Genomic DNA, 16,121 nt, shown 5'->3' with positions numbered 1-16,121 from the left:
TCAATCCCCTAATCAAAGTTTCCTAGAAGAGAGATGATAACTGGTCTCTGAAACTGGTTTTACTACAAAAATTGCCAAAGAAAAACAACTAAAATTTGCTTCTGTGCAGAAATTGCAATATATCAAGGTTTTCAAAAAATAAATTTCAAGATAACTATGGAAAATACGTATAGGGTTTTATAGAAAATGCAGGGGAAAAATGTTTTTTCGAGACACCAAGGGTTTCGAGATAGAGGTTCGAGATACAGTCAAACCTTGATATCTCGAACCTCCTTATCTCGAAACCCTTGATGTCTGGAAACAAAAATTTTTCTCAGCATTTTCTATAGAAACCCCTATGTATTTTCCATAGTTATCTCGAAATTTATTTTTCGAAACCCTTGATATGTCAATGTTTGCACAGAAGCAAGTTTCAATTGTCGTTTTTTGCTTTGGCAGTTTCTGTAGTAAAACCAGTTCCAGGGACAATTTCTTAACGTTTTTCGTCCCTTTTCTTGGAAATTTTGTGAATAGGGGATTGGGGCTTGGGGCAAGATAATAGGGGAGTGTTGGTATGAAGGAGGTGCTGTGTTTTCCCCAGAGTTTAGAATCTTTGTGCATTTCTCTCGAACATGTTGTCCATTTTGAGGAAAGGGGTTCGATTTTTTGTCCGTCAGTTTTCAAGCAAAAACGGAAAATGCGTTCCTCATTTTCATCATTCAGTTTTTTTTAACTCCTACAAAATGGCTGCTGAGAACTTTTTGAATGTGAGGTTACTAGTTAAAGATAAAATTAGAATTTTTAAATTTTTTTTTGAAAAACCAAGTTGAAATTGTTGTTTATTTCAAAATCTCATCCTGTGCACTTTCGATATTAGAAAATTTCAAATCTAGTGAAATATTGAAGACTACTTTATTGATCGTAATTCGAAGTGGTCCGATAGTACATATATAAATGAATGTAGCGTACGTTTGTGTAAATGTGACAGTTACTAGTGTAATTTTTTTTAAACCTTGATAACTTGAAAACTAATTTGAAAAATTTTCCCATCCCAAGAGATTCGAGATATCAAGGTTGTACTGTATCAAGGTTCAACTGTATTGAATTTACTTTTGTTTTTGTAAAAGGAAAAAGTAACTTCCCGTTTTTTCCCTGGAAAATAATTTTCAGCAAAAGTTCAAATGTGTAAATCTACAGTCAACCCTCGTTTATCGCGGTTAATTCGTTCCAGACTTGGCCGCGATAACTGAATTTCCGCGAAGTAGGATTCTGTATTTATAAACCATATTTTCCTAATTGGAGCGCCTAAAACTTAAGATAATTTAAATGGGTTTTTAACATAGGTAGAGCCCCCTAGACATGAAACGAGCCTCCATTACATTTGCATTACTTTTAAAAATTACAAAAAATATGAGAAAATGAGATGTTAGACGTAATAAGTATCACATTGTTAATTACTGGGAAATAAACTACACCCACCAGGGTTCGTACACTCCGGGAAAACCTGGAATTGTCAGGGAAAATGAAACAGTTAAAAATGTCGGGGAATTTTTTGACCCTCAATAGTTCTCAAGAAAATAATTCCTCGGGTGAATAGGAATTATGCACAAACTCAGCAGGGAAGAGGACAATTTACTGCTTCGGAAGCACAAGCCTGAAAATGGGGGTGGGGGGGATGTGGGAAAATCGTTTTTTTTTTTAAATCAGAAAGTCTTTTAAGCTATGTGTGAAACGTAGTCGCCATTTTTGGTCACTCACAAGATAAAAGTAGAAACGATCCTTAAATGTCAAAGTTTCCAAAAGCAAAGCATAATTGGATGTTTCCTTTAACTGCAAATTAATGAAAGTATCACAAAATGTGCTGAAAATTGTTTTATTATTATTATTTTAAATAATTTTCTTGAGAAATGAAAAATTTTGTTCTTAAAACATTTTATCTTCATTTCATTGGATGCAATTTGTGCTAAAAACTTTTCAACTGAATTGTAGTTTCATGAAGGTTTATTGTTTTCATGCTATGAATTCAAAAAATTACTTCTTATTTTTGGGCGCAGCCGCCATATTTGGTCATTCCCAAGATGAAAGTACATAAGACTTTTTAAGTGCTGAAGTTCCCGAAAAAGGCATTGGATGTTTATTGCTATGCAAACTATTGGAAACAAAGTAAAATGTGCCTTTTTTTCGGATATTTCATAATTATTTTCTTGAAAAATGAGAAAATTAATCTTCAGAACAATTTTTTAAATTCTAATTGCTTTAGACCCTATGGGCTAAAAACTGACTATTTTGACTTAACTGTAGTTTTTTAAGGATTATTAATTATTTATAACTACTTTTATGCTACAAATTCAAAAATCTACTTAATTATCTTAAGTTTTTCACTTAGTCGCCATATTTGGTCGTTTGCATGATGGAAGTAGACGTAAACTTCCAAAAGCAGAATTCGATATTTATCTCTATGTAAACTATTGACAGTAACATAAAATGTGCAGCAAATTATGAATTTTTAAAAATGAATTATTTTCTAGAAAAGAAAAATTTTAATGGAAGCATTCTTTAATAAGCAAAAGAGAAAAAAAAGATTATTGGCATTGGCCTATAATCGGCGGATGTTGACTTTTGTTATTATGCATTTTCTGGTATGGCCATCGATGCAACAAGTCGATCATATTTATACTGAAAAATAGCTTTGTATTTTGCTCAATATGTTTTGTGTTACATACAAATAAGAAAATAAAAAGGAGTATTGTGAACCAAAGGACCAAAAGCGAATGCTAAAAGATTGCTGCTCCACTACAGCAAAAGGCTAATATTATTCATGACACATAACATCGAGGAAAACGCTAAAATAAGTTGGAAGCACTTTGTTTTCAACAATTAGTAAATCAATTAAAACAATTTTGAACAAAGTGTTTAAAAAAACTTAAAATTTGGAAAAGAAAAAGAAAAGTTTTTTTTTTTTAAATCTAAGGAGAAAAGTTTCAGTTCTTCCACATTGCTACTTTAAACAATTTTAATTATTTGGAAAATATTGCTATTTAAACTTAATTTTGAATGGAGCGAGTAACCTGGAATTTTTTAAAAAACTACCTGGAAAAGTCGGAATTTTTTTTTAACCACAAGTGTATAAACCCTGACCCACACATGCAGTTCGTACACACTACTACTAATCTATGAACATAGCTCAACTTGTTCAATAATGAATTAATTGCCAGTTAGTGACCGCATGTGTCCCCATTCTTCCTCTACATTTATTCTCATTTAAGGTATTACGTATACAACTTAAAAATCTAGTACATTGTTGAACACCATTTACAATTACAGATGTAATAATGCAGTGATTTACTCTTCAGTTAGTGTTTAACAAATAAAATGAGATTGCGATTCCCAACTTTTTCTACGACGATTTCATACCTCCACTTCCTCAACTAGTACAACTACAGCCCACAGAAGAGCTTACCTTACTTAAAAGACATACTTTCTTATTTTTATGTGGGAAACAGTTTACACGAGCGCATAAAAAAGCTAGTGCTATATTTGGGGGGGAAAACCGCGATCTAGTGAAGCCGCAAAAGTCGAAGCGTGAAGTAGCGAGGGACGACTGTAAATGTAAACTTTTTTCATCCAAACTTCCTGAATTAAAACACTGGTAAAACTTATAATTTTTAACAAGTGATATTTGCTCGATAGATGTGGATGCAAGTGGATTGAAATTTTCAAATTAGTGTAGCAAAATGACGTGTTTGTAGAAAGGAGTTATTGTCCAAGCCATAGAATCACATAGTAAACTAAAACCTATGAATTTAAAAGAAATGGATGGAGTCGGTTTTGGATATGCGTTAAAAATTGGGTCAATATAAAAAAGCATGAAAAATGTCTACAATATATAAATTTTAAGCATATCCGTAAAATGTTGTTAAGCATGTATGTTTTAGAACTCGAAATCTATGACCAATTGTCAAATCCATGACTTTCCAGAATACCTAATTAAAAAATTATAATGCATGCCCAGCCCGGCATGTAAGGATTCATGCCCGATCGGAATTTCTACATGCCTCGGGCCATATAATTTTCAATCCCTGGTAGCGCCCGCTATCTGGATTCCTGTTTACTTAACTATATTTGTCATCCTCCCTCTTAGAGAATTTCTGTTTTTGAGAATTTTCATCCCAGGTTCCCGAGTAAAAATTGATCTTTTTAAAAAGGGAAATCTTGTTTCAAGTTGAAGTCAACATGGATGAATCCTTGTCAGTTTCTGAATATGATTCCCTTTCTATCATTCTCCCCAATCTGAAAAAAATCATTATTGGGCAATCACGATTGCTTATTGCTTTCATTTGACTGTTTTTGGCGTGCTATCATTTTTCCCACCGGCGCGGCGTCACCCTCTGCCAGCACCACCCGTCACGCCTCACGAAGCTGCTCCTCGAGCGAAATCCGTCTCCATGTTGCGTCCATATCCTACACACACGCATATATACACATGCACACACTAACGCACAAACACAACCATACACAAACACATACACACGCATGCATACAGACACCTACACATACACACAACTGCCCACACATTCATGCCTGCACACAGACACAAACACATATGCATACACATACCCCGTCCCCATGCACACACACACTCATGACTGCACACGGATACAAACACACATGCCTACACACATACCCCCACACACACACAATCACACACTCGTGATTGCGAAAAACATAATTTGAATTCAAGATGACAAAATTCAAATTATTTTTTTTTCATCTACTTTCTTTGCAGGTTATTCAGCTTCAGCGCCACAAAGCAGTTCAGGTTACTCAAGCTCTCCTAGTTATGGATCATACGGCGGCTCTGCTCCTACCGGCTACGGAAGTCAACCTCCTAGTAGTGTAGGCTCCGCTGCTCCAGCTCCTGCATATGGAGCTGGTGCTCCTCCTGCAACTGGAGCATCTGCTATACCCCCAGTCGGCCCACCAGCTGGAGGGCCTCCTGGTCATGGTATGCCTCCTCCTTCTGGAGGTTATGGAGGACCACCACCTGGTGGTGATTACAATAGACCTCCCGGTGGCTATGGTGGACCTATGCCTCCTGGAGGTCCAGGACCAGTTCCAGGTGGACCTGCTAATGATGGATATGGAGGACCTATGGGCTATGGTGGACCGGGCGGTGGAAGAGGTGGATTTCAAGGTAATCTTACATTCAGTCTGAATTTCTATTCTGTTTAAGCTATAATTACTGTTCGTTTGTGTTTATTTTTAAAATGTTAACTAACTTATTGAGGTACTGTGTTGTACTTATTGTCATTAATGTCATTTGGTAAAAATTGAATTATCAGCAATTATGTTATACAGAAGGGTTATTTCCTAATCCTACAGTATAACAAATCTGTTTTATATTTTGTATGAGTTATTTTGTTTATTGTGCTTATTAATCAAGAATTAGCTCTTAATTTTGATTGTTTTTTTATTTTCAATTCTTTGTATTTTTCAATTTTATAACTTAATCAGTTTATTAGTGTTGTATTTTAAGTTCTAAATTTTAAAAGCTCTTCAATCTGTAGTGCTCTTATTTTCTTCTAATGCATTTCTTAGTAGGATTTTCTTTTTGAAATTAGTAATGTACACTTTTTTTTTGAGCAATTACGATTGCTTTTTGTTCTCATTTGACTGTTTTTGGCGTTACGCTGATTTTATTTTCCCGCCAGCACCACCATCGCGTCAATCGACCTCACGATGCTGCTCTTGCGAAAACTGTCTAGGTTTGCGTCCATATCCTACATGCATACATACACACACTCATGACTGTACACAAACACACATGCCTCCTTCGCAGACACACACACGAACGCCTACACGTACGCATACACGCACCCACACACATGTGCCTACACAAACACACACACTCTTGATTGCGAAAAACATAATTTGAATTCAAGATGCCAAAAATTCAAATTAATATAATTTTTTTTCTTTATTCTTTTTTTTTTTTTTGTCAATATAATACAGTTAAATATAATTTTGGTTTATCTTTGTTAAGGAGGTCCTGGTGGTTATGACAGAGGTAGCAGAGGAGGTGGCGGCGGCTATGGGTAAGTTTAAGTTTTGATATATTTAAAATCTTTGACTTTATAAATCAAAGCTTTCTTATTTAAAAATTAAAATGCTGTAAATATATAAGATTTATTGTGTAAAATATAATAATTAAAAAACTAATCTGGTACTAGCTTGTTGTAGCATTTTATAATTTTAAATAAGTAAGGTTTGATAAATAGTCAAGTTGATTTTAATAGTAATGTAAAACGCTTTTAACTCCTATAACTAAAACATATCAAAACCCAAGAAACCTTGCATATTTAAATATCTATATAGATATTAGCATTTAATACAACTACAGAATTTGCTTATGAATATTTGTTAGATTTTTAAATGTGTTCATAAAAAGCCGCCGATTTTTTTTAAGCAAATGAAGTTTATGTGTTAAACTGTATCCATTTTAACTTACTTCCTTATTTGGTGTTTAAAACACTTGATTTTCAAGTCTCTTCTTGTTTTAGATGAAATGTTGCACAAAGATTGGTCAGAAACTTTAAAAAAAAAAGAAATCGTAAAATTGGTTGAACAATAAGAAACTGATTGTGATGTTAACGTGTTATGAGTACAAAAGTTTAAGGTGTTAAATCAGTAAAAAAATAAGAAATAAAACCTGGAAGGAAAAAAACCCTCTGAAAATAAGCAATTGCCTACTAAAACTTCAGGAATGTACATGCTTGTCATGTTTACTGTGTCTTTAACAAATGCAATGAGTGGTTTTGGTCCACAGTTGGTTTGCATGTTGGTACTGTGTGGTGAAAAATTATGCAGAATGTAGCATATGATTTTACAGGAGACTGATTTGGAAAACTCAAATGGCTTTACATTTCAAACTTATTGTACCTGGTATTCATTTATTGACAAATATGATGTGGATATGATGCGCACAACCTACAGGCTTATGGAAACTCTTTTAATTTATCTTGGTGGTATTTATCTGTAAAATATTGTTTTCACTTTCACTTGATGCATTATTAGCGTCTAGTAGTAAATTTTTAGTTAATTTTTGGACATCGTAGGCATTTTAAAAATTTTTCTAAATTGTACAGCTTCTCTGCTTTTGCAAAATGGATTGTGCACGTTTTAGTGATTAATGTGTTAGCTAAACAAAGCAAATTGTTGCTTAAAATTGTTATTGAAATGAACTATTCAGGCTTCTTTAAAAAGAAAAAAAAAAAAGTCTATGCAACAGCTAACGACTGTTTAAAAGGACTATTGCGTTCGTAAAAAAAAAAGCTTCATTTCCATTAGTGCACACACATGTTTCTTTCCACAGTGAAATAACCACCAGTGCATTTTTCTGTGTGTTACTATATGTAACAAGGTCTTTTTAGTTTTTTGGAAATGAATTATGATTTTGCTATTATTTAACTTAGGTTATTTAAGTTTTTCGAAAAGCAAGTGTTAAATGAGTTATTATGACAGTATAATTTCTAATAAATGTGTGACTAGAGAGTAGAAGAATCTAGTAACTCAAGGAATTCAAATTTTAGCTGTGTGATTTTTTTTTAAAAAGAGGTGGAATAAAGAAAAAAAATAACTAAGTATTAAGTTGAACTAGTGCATTAAATTATATTAAAGTTGAATTGATTACTTACAATGCTTCAAAAGTAAGCTAACTGATCTCTGTTCATTCTATGCCAGCAATGTATGGAAAGGTGTGACTGATCTGGTAGTTTCCCTCAGTACTGCCTGTGTGTTGGTTTCCTTTAGAACATGTAAAAAGCCTAATCTTTTGGTCTTGTATTTGAAGCAAGATAAGATATAATGGTATTTGTACTTGGCTGGTTTTTTATGAAATGTAGTATTTTATACTACAATAATGTAAATGATACTCGGATTCTTGATCAACATTCCTACAAAAAAGTTCCTACAAAGATGTTTTTGATATAGCAGGGTTAAAGGTTATTCATTCTTTAAAATTGTTTCCAATTATTAAAAAGGTTGGTATATTTTAAAATTTTATTGATATTAAGGCATTCCATTACTCAGTTTTATTTGAACTAAATAAAACCTCATTATTGCATTTAATTTTAAATTATTCAGTTCATCCGTTAACAAGTATAGTTTAGGCTTTAAAATCAATGATCATTTGCAATTCATTTTCTAAGATTTTATATAATTCATTTCTATTAATTTTGATGATTACTAGTGTAAATCAATAGCTTTTAAAGTTTTAAAAATTCTATTAGAATATAAAAATTAGTAGTAGGACTTAGCAATGGTTTTTTTTAATTAAATGTTTTGGTAAGACAACCTTTGATAAACCAAAGATACTTTCACAACAGCATTTTAAAACAATTAATATTGTATGATTTTTGAAGGAAATATGTATTTTCATATTGGTATTGATTTAAGCTTTTTACACTGAATTTAATTTAGCTATGAATGCTTTCATTTAAGTTTTAAGTTTTATTTAGTAAGTTGCTCAATTATTTTAATTTCTTTTATTCAATCAAGATGTTTTAAAGTCATTTGCTATTTTCATGTCATTTTTTACTCATAAGTTCCATGTGAGATTTATGCACATTTAACCCGCCCAGTGGTTTTTTATTAGTGTTTATTCAGTAAGGTGTTTTTAAAACATGCATCATTAAAGTGTACAAGTTAAATGAAGAAGTTCCAGTTGTGAAGTTATGCTTACTGATCTGCTTCGTTTTTAGTAACCAAGGTCCTGGCCGGGGCGGTTTCAATAAAGGTAACGGTGCCACAGAGTGGTCCGATAAAAGTTCATTTCCTCTTATTCGTCACTATCTTTGATTCCTTAATGGCTAGATAATTTTATAAAGTGTTTTAATTTCTCATCAGCTTCCTTTGATTCATAATTTATAAAAATATATAAATATGAAAACTGATAAACAGAAAAAGTTAAATTTAATGATGGAGCAAATTATAAAATTATCTATCATTGTTTTGAGATATCAATTTACTAATTAGAGTTGTCATGTAATGCATTTTTACAAAATGTTAGCAGTGTTTTCCCATCAGAAAGTTATGCTATAATATTTTGAAATCAAGGTTCTCAGTGTGGTTTGTGTTGAAACTTCTTTTTTAAGTTTTAATTGCATGTTTTTTTTTTCTGCAAGTATTCTTTTTAATCTTTAGTTCTGTTGATTGTTCTTATATGTAAAATTTTCTTTTGTAAAATTCTGGTTTTGATTATATCGTCTCAATATTTAATTTCAACTTTCACAGCTTGTAATTCTGTTCTTTACCTCTCTTTGAAGGAAAATATTTAAGCAACCTATGCATGAACAATTGATTTTAGAAAAAAGGAGCAATGTGGAATGAAATGATCGTTCATAGAAATTGTTTTTTAAATATAGACAAAATTTCTGCAAGTTGCCATCTTCAAATAATTTTTCTTTCAAAATTAGTTTTGAAAGTGGTATTAATATTATGTTGCAAGGGAATTCAAAAGGAAAAGCTTTTAAACAAGTAAAATGCTGACTTCTCGACTATGATTTTAATTGTCTTTTCGTGCTTTCAAATGGTTCTAAAATAGTTCATTAATAATAAAAGAAAATAAATTGTAGTTTGATTCACCTTAAGTTGGCATCAAGCGCGATGTTCATTGAACCTAGATTGTGTTATCTCAGTGTAAGCTTTTGGTAAAACAAATTACAAACACATTTAGCAAAAATTCCTCATGTGAAAGTAAAAATCATTCTGTTTTAAGTATGCCAAATAATAATGTAATTTTTATTCATTAAATTTGTCATGCAATTAAAACTTAGATTTCTCCACCATATTCGACTTATCGCACTATCCTCCCTTTTTTTTGGGGGGGGGGACTATTTTAATTTTTATTCTTATAAGTATATACAATGAATAGAATGAAAATTAGTAGTAGACTTGTTAAGATGTTGAATGGAAGAATATTTCATATGAAATAGGTGATGTTAACTTATGTTCGGTGTAAAATAAGGCTTGTTAAAAAAAGTGTAAAAAATGGCCCTTTGATTTTTTTTAAACAGCTTTATTGCTAAGTGATAGTTTTCATAATGGTTTGAAAACTTGTTACTCAGTAGTATTTTTTTAAATATTAAATATTTAATTATATTAAATATATTAATAGTTCTTTATTTAAGTACTTATAAGTGCTCATTGGAGCACAACTTTTTGTGATGACTGGTTTTCCTATAATTTTAAATTGTAAAGTCAAAGGAGAAAATACTTATGTGATGTAGATAATACAAAATTTATATCTTTGAAAGATGGGTATTTAATGTACCACCCTTGTTGTGTCGTATTTACTTTGTAAGTAATTAACTAGATAACCTTGGTTTTGATTTGCTAATCTCGTTCAGTTCCATTCAAATATGGTTTCTTTATTTAATACATTGAGTGGAATTGATTACTGCTAGAATGTCGGGAGTGTGTCCAATATCTTAAGAAATGCTTTCTGATGTAGAGTATACTGCTTTAATAAGAATTTTTAAATTGAGTGGTGTTTCAAAGGAGATATCAAGAATTCTCTCATGCACATCATAAGATGATGCAAAGCTTCACCAAAGCCGTTGGATTTGGTCGATCCGAATTTAGACTGGTCCATGTTATTCATATACCTGTAACACTAAGCCTAAAATATTATTCGCATAAAGCTTTTTCTAAGTTGACAGGTGTGTTGTCTTTTACCTAACATTTATCAATGGGCTTACCCTTTTGGTAATTGATCTCTTTGTTTGTCCTTTATTAGCAAAATCAGTTGGTTAAAAAGCATGTCTAAATGCTGTATCTATATACTAAAGGTTCGTTTTTTGTTTTGGAGTAGTTTTTAATAAATGCTCGCCCACCAAGCAATTCTGTACGAGCAGCTGGCAGTTGTCTTAATTTGAAAGATACACCTTTGACTGTTTTTCGAGCTGTGTTTCACTTTTTACTTAAATGGTTTTTAGCAAGCATATGTTTAAAATATGTCAAGGACAATGGATAAATTAGATTTTGAGGATGTTGGTTTTTTATTATGCAATCGTTAAACAATTCTTCCCATAAAGTCTGTTGTTTTGTTTGACTTTTAAAAAATCCAGTGATCATTAACTTTTAAATGCAATTAGCTAGTGTTTCTTAAATATAAAAATGTAACTTCTTGGCATCTTAAAGAAATTTCTTTAAAGTCTTAATTTAATTGGACAAGCGTTGGCAGTATAATACGTTTACCATATTTATGCTTAATACTTAGCACTACTTTTACAAAGAAATTTTCATGGGTTCCAATGCTGCATATACAGGAGTAAAAGGAGAAAAAACTTCAATAAAAATTACCTGTTTTCATCTCAATATTTACAGCATGTAGAAAGACTAGATTTTGGCAACCTCTCCTACTTTTTAAAGAGGGAAAGTATTACCACTAGAGCGATGGTGTTAAGTATTTCAATTGAAACTTTACGAAGGAAGGTATCAACAGGTTAAACATTTCTTAGTTTGTTCAATTGGCTGTCTCGCCTGAACATAGTTCAGTTATTTTAATTTTTCCACCTTTGTGCAAGGGTGATTTAATTCTAGTTCTGTACTAGTACTCTGATATTTTGGTGCTTTCATATGTTGTGTGCTATATTTTGGCGTTTTGAGTAGCCACATTATCTGTTAACACAAAGTAAAATTGTATTCCCCATAAAAATGGCCCAACTATGTTTATTCCTATACGTTATGTAGAGCTGCTAACTGACACAACTTTTGCAGGCAAGGTATGAGTATTGATTAGATAGCGTGGAGAATTGCTGCTTTTGTACGAATTTTGAACTATTATTTCATGATAAAAGTTTGTCAAATGTTGAAAGCTGATTTTGCTAAATTTTATGTTATTTTTAACAATTTTGACACCTAAACAGCAACTGCCACTAACACATCCATTACTACCAACTTTTTTCAGCTTTTATGCTGATTCATTCAGATTTATCTGCGCTTTGCTGATGCCTTTTAAAAAAAGTCCGGCTATGAAAATCTATATTAAAAAAATAGTCATTTTTACAAATTGGTACTCATTACTTTGCTTGGAGCAAAGTTAGCTCGTTTTGTCCCGCTTGAATTCTAAGCATTGTCAAGTTTATTAAGCTACGATGCAAGGTTTTTTTTTTTTTTTTTTTGCACTCCTTGTTATAACTTTTTTAATCCTATAATGGCCAGAGATGTTCAAATACCTTGTCTTGTAATAGCCAAATGCAGTGGATATCTCCCAGCTCCTGGAGAACTGACAAGTATGAACTAAGAGTGTTTATAGAGATTAGAAAACAGCAAATAATATAAGGAACAATTAAAAAGGATTAAGTTTTACTTTCAATAATCTTTACCGTTTGAGAAGGGTAGAACAGTTGTCATTCATGGCTTGATAAGAAAAGGATGAGAACTGTTTTGGAATGAAATCTCCACACATTTAAAAGAACTTCTGTTGCCTAATGTCTTTTCAAAAGCAGACGTAAATAATATTTTTTATAACTAAGGAAACATTGTGAATACTATTGAAGTATTCCATGATCAGTACTAAAATCTATAATGAGAGGTTGGAATTTCTGTATACAGTAAACTCTCAATTATCCGCGAGCGGATTATCCATGGGGCGGATTATCCGCGAGTGAATCAACAATCAGGAACATGTATTTTCGCAGAAAAAGCAAATTCCAGATGTTTTTTTTTTTCTTTGTCAACGACTTGAAAATTTAAACTTTATTTTTTTTTGTTTTGTTTTATTTATTCATTTTTTGTACTTTTGTCATATGTACACTTGTTTTATATTGCTATGTTCTGTTGTGCAAAAATACAAGACATTTTTACTGTACTGTATTTTTTTTTGTTTGCCGAAAGTATTATGCATCTATACAGCTAAGTTTTTGAGGAAGAACAATTTTTACCTTATTCATACTTGCCAACTCTACTATTTTTAACGGGAGACTCCCGTTTTTTGCTTTGATTTCCCGTTTTTTACGATTTTCTCCCATTTTTTCAATTTTCTCAATAGATGGTGCCCCTTTCTAGTCTGCCAATGTTATGGAATAAGAAAGTTTTTAATTAATAACACCGTTAGCAAAAATTAATTTTTTGGAAGCTTTCCACTGTGCATGTTCAACGAAGCACTTGCTCTGCCGAAAATTGCAGCAGATTTCAATCTTTTTGCATCTTGAAAATATTTTAATTATTTTGAAAGTTTGAAGTTATTTTAACATGTGCTACCCTATACCTGCTTATTATATATATTTTCATCAAATATTGATTTTTGGTAGCTACTTTTCTGGGAGAGACTGGGGAATGTACAGAACTTGAAGCAAGTTCACTACATATTAGGGTTTTCCTTTGCAGTATGTTTTGCTGCTGCCAATTAGCTTACATCTGTGAAAAATCCCCACTTTACTTTAAATTTAGTATTCATGTTATTTAAAAGCACAATTAATAATTATGTTGTGAAGATATGCCGCTGGTGATACCTCTAGTGGAATCTCCTGTTTTTCCTTCGAAGGTTGGCAAGTATGCTTATTTGTCGCTTATTTTAGTCTTTTTGCGGCTTACCCGCGTTTTTTATTATCCTCGGCACCCGTGCCACCCAATTCAGCAGATAATCGGGAGTTTACTGTGCAAGGGTGGTTCAAAAAGATTGGAGTTTCATACGGCTATGAAATTGGGAATATTCAACCTACCGCTCGCTGGTAAAGCTTGAATGAAAGAGTGATAAGTCAAGTTTCAATTGACTGCCGCTGGAAGTCGCTTTCCCACCCCAATTGCTGGACCTAACTATTATTTTAAGGGATACTGTATTTGTAACCCCTTACTGGTTAACCTTGACGAAATTAAAAATAAGATCACTGTAGCAATTGTTTCTGTGGCTGTGGAGATACCACAGTATGTTTTGCAGGAGTTAGAATGCAGGTGTGGTGAGGGCTATGGAGTCGGAGGAAAGGTGCGGCTCTGTGAATTTTGGAACATTTAACTTGAACTCGATCTCCTTTGCCCCTAAGTCCATCACTCTGTATCCACAGCCCTGGTTGTGATCTCGTTCTGGTGTCAAGATGGTTAATCAAGCTTAGAATGATTTAAGTACATAAAGATTTTTCTGTACCACTGATACTCGTAGCAATAGTCATTTGAAACCCCACCATTCCTTTGAATCACCCTGCATTGTATTATTAGACAGTTTTATAATGTAAACTATATGCAGTTTTGTGGAAAAAATAACATAAGGATAGCCTATCTAGAATATGGAACCCTTAGTAACTGATTTTAATATTTCTCTGTTAAGACAGATTTTACTCAATATTCTACATAACGACAACTGATAAGCTATACTTCGACCCTTTAATAGCATACATGAAATATTTTTGTTAAACTGTATTTTTTTCCAAATTTTAAATTTGAATGTAGAATTTTTAATATAATAATTTTAGGTGGACGAGGTGGCTACCAGTATAATGGAGGTGGTGGTGGCGGAAGTTATGGAGGTAAAATTATTTATTTTTATTTTCTTCATACTGTTAAGCCACGCACACGTCTTTTTACATTGAGGTTTGTAATAGATTGCTGTATTGCAATATTTAGAAGTTAATAGTTCCTAGTATGTATCAACTAACAAAAGACATCTTGGAAAGGTTCAGAAAGTTATGAAAGATCCTAAGTGCTTTAATGACTAGTGATTTCTTTTGAATAACTAAATCAAATGAAAGATATTAGTTCTAGGTGGTGGTCGTAGGGAAAAAGTTTTACTATTAGCTGTACTCAAGCATAGCCAGAAGAGGGACTTACCGACACTCATCGGTAATTTTTAGGCGGAGAGGACTAATTCTAGTGGGGAGCCATATAACTGCATTCTTTGAATCTGTCCCTAAATCAGGGATGAGATTTTTCCGACTTTTTCTGTTGGCTTTTAAAACCTTCCCTCCTCCTTTTTGCCTCTTTCGAGATTTTGATCTTTTTGCATTCCTGCAAGTATTTCTATTATTTTTAATGTTTGGTGGTTTTTACTATGTGTTACCTTACTTCTGCTTATTTTATTCATCATTTCAATAATATTTTTATTTCCTTAATTTATTTTAGAAAAAATGCAAAAGTAAATCAAGAAATGTTACACAACACAGTCTCTAATTTTATTGAAACTTGGCATGGTTCCTTTTTTTGTGTATTTAAAAAAGTGTAAAAAATATTTACATGATGAATCTCAAATGGTTTAGGCTTTACAGCTTGTTAATTCAATTCTTAATATAAAAAGTATGTTCTACCACAAAAGGAAATTTTAGATTTTTCTCTCTGTTGTAAATTTTTACTTTACAAACACCTAGTTTTAAAATTTATGTTCTCATTCGTCAAACTCAAATGTTTTTAATGAAAAAAATGTATTTTTCTCTAAAAAATATCAAAAGTTGACACTGTTGTGTGATGCAGCCAAGATTTACCTCTGGACACAACCTTTTGTTCAAGGACTCAGATTAGAAATTGTTACCCCTTTTTCAAAATTTAGATTTATTTACGAATAAACACTTGCAAGAAATGGTACAATGCAGCAAATTGCACAAAATTATTGCTTGTACTTAATTAAATTCGTATCACTTTTAAAACTGGTAAATTAGCCAGTTTTTGTTGAATTTTTAAATATGGCTTCCAGGTTCTATTTTGATGTGGTTTTGGATATCATCCATTTCATAAATATTTTTTGGATTTCCTCCTATTTGCTCTTTGACCACTCTCATCCCTGCTAAATGGCGTAATTTTTTTTTTTGGGGGGGGGGGGGGGGGGGGGGGGGGGCTTGAATTTAAAGCCTTTTCCAAAATTTGGCATAGGGGGAGGATACTAAAAAACCACTATCTTGAGATGCTTGCTCCACCTTGACAGGAGTCTTGACTATCCCTATGGCTCTGTACACTATAAAACTAAAACAGCATAATTTGACAGATTGATTTCTGTCTTAATGAATTTGTTAAGATGGAGTATTAAAAAAAAATGATTCATTAGGTTTTCACTTCGAAATACCACACTGCCAGGGATGGAAATTTTCAGCTTTCTGACAGTTTTCAAAAAAAAAAGAGAGACAGAACAAAATAAGAATATAAAAGAAATAATCCGTGAG

The 16,121-nt window shown here is 32.3% G+C and overlaps 1 protein-coding gene across 1 annotated transcript in view; it reads left to right on the top strand.

Annotated features, from left to right (window-relative positions):
- The window catches only part of LOC129232491 (keratin, type I cytoskeletal 9-like), a gene marked incomplete at its 3' end in the record, with an annotated part of 41,217 nt that extends 26,716 nt beyond the window's left edge, over positions 1 to 14,501 (top strand). The window contains exons 5-8 of the mRNA XM_054866639.1: positions 4,766 to 5,173; positions 6,023 to 6,074; positions 8,739 to 8,773; positions 14,448 to 14,501. Of these exons, the coding sequence (XP_054722614.1) occupies positions 4,766 to 5,173; positions 6,023 to 6,074; positions 8,739 to 8,773; positions 14,448 to 14,501 (549 nt within the window). The remainder of the gene's footprint in view (positions 1 to 4,765; positions 5,174 to 6,022; positions 6,075 to 8,738; positions 8,774 to 14,447) is intronic.
- Positions 14,502 to 16,121: the final 1,620 nt, after the last annotated feature.

Source organism: Uloborus diversus, unplaced genomic scaffold, assembly GCF_026930045.1.
Source record: "Uloborus diversus isolate 005 unplaced genomic scaffold, Udiv.v.3.1 scaffold_1201, whole genome shotgun sequence".
In the NCBI taxonomy this organism is placed as follows: domain Eukaryota; kingdom Metazoa; phylum Arthropoda; class Arachnida; order Araneae; family Uloboridae; genus Uloborus; species Uloborus diversus.
The sequence above is the reverse complement of the archived record's forward strand: the minus strand, read 5'-3'. Positions and strand labels throughout refer to the sequence as shown.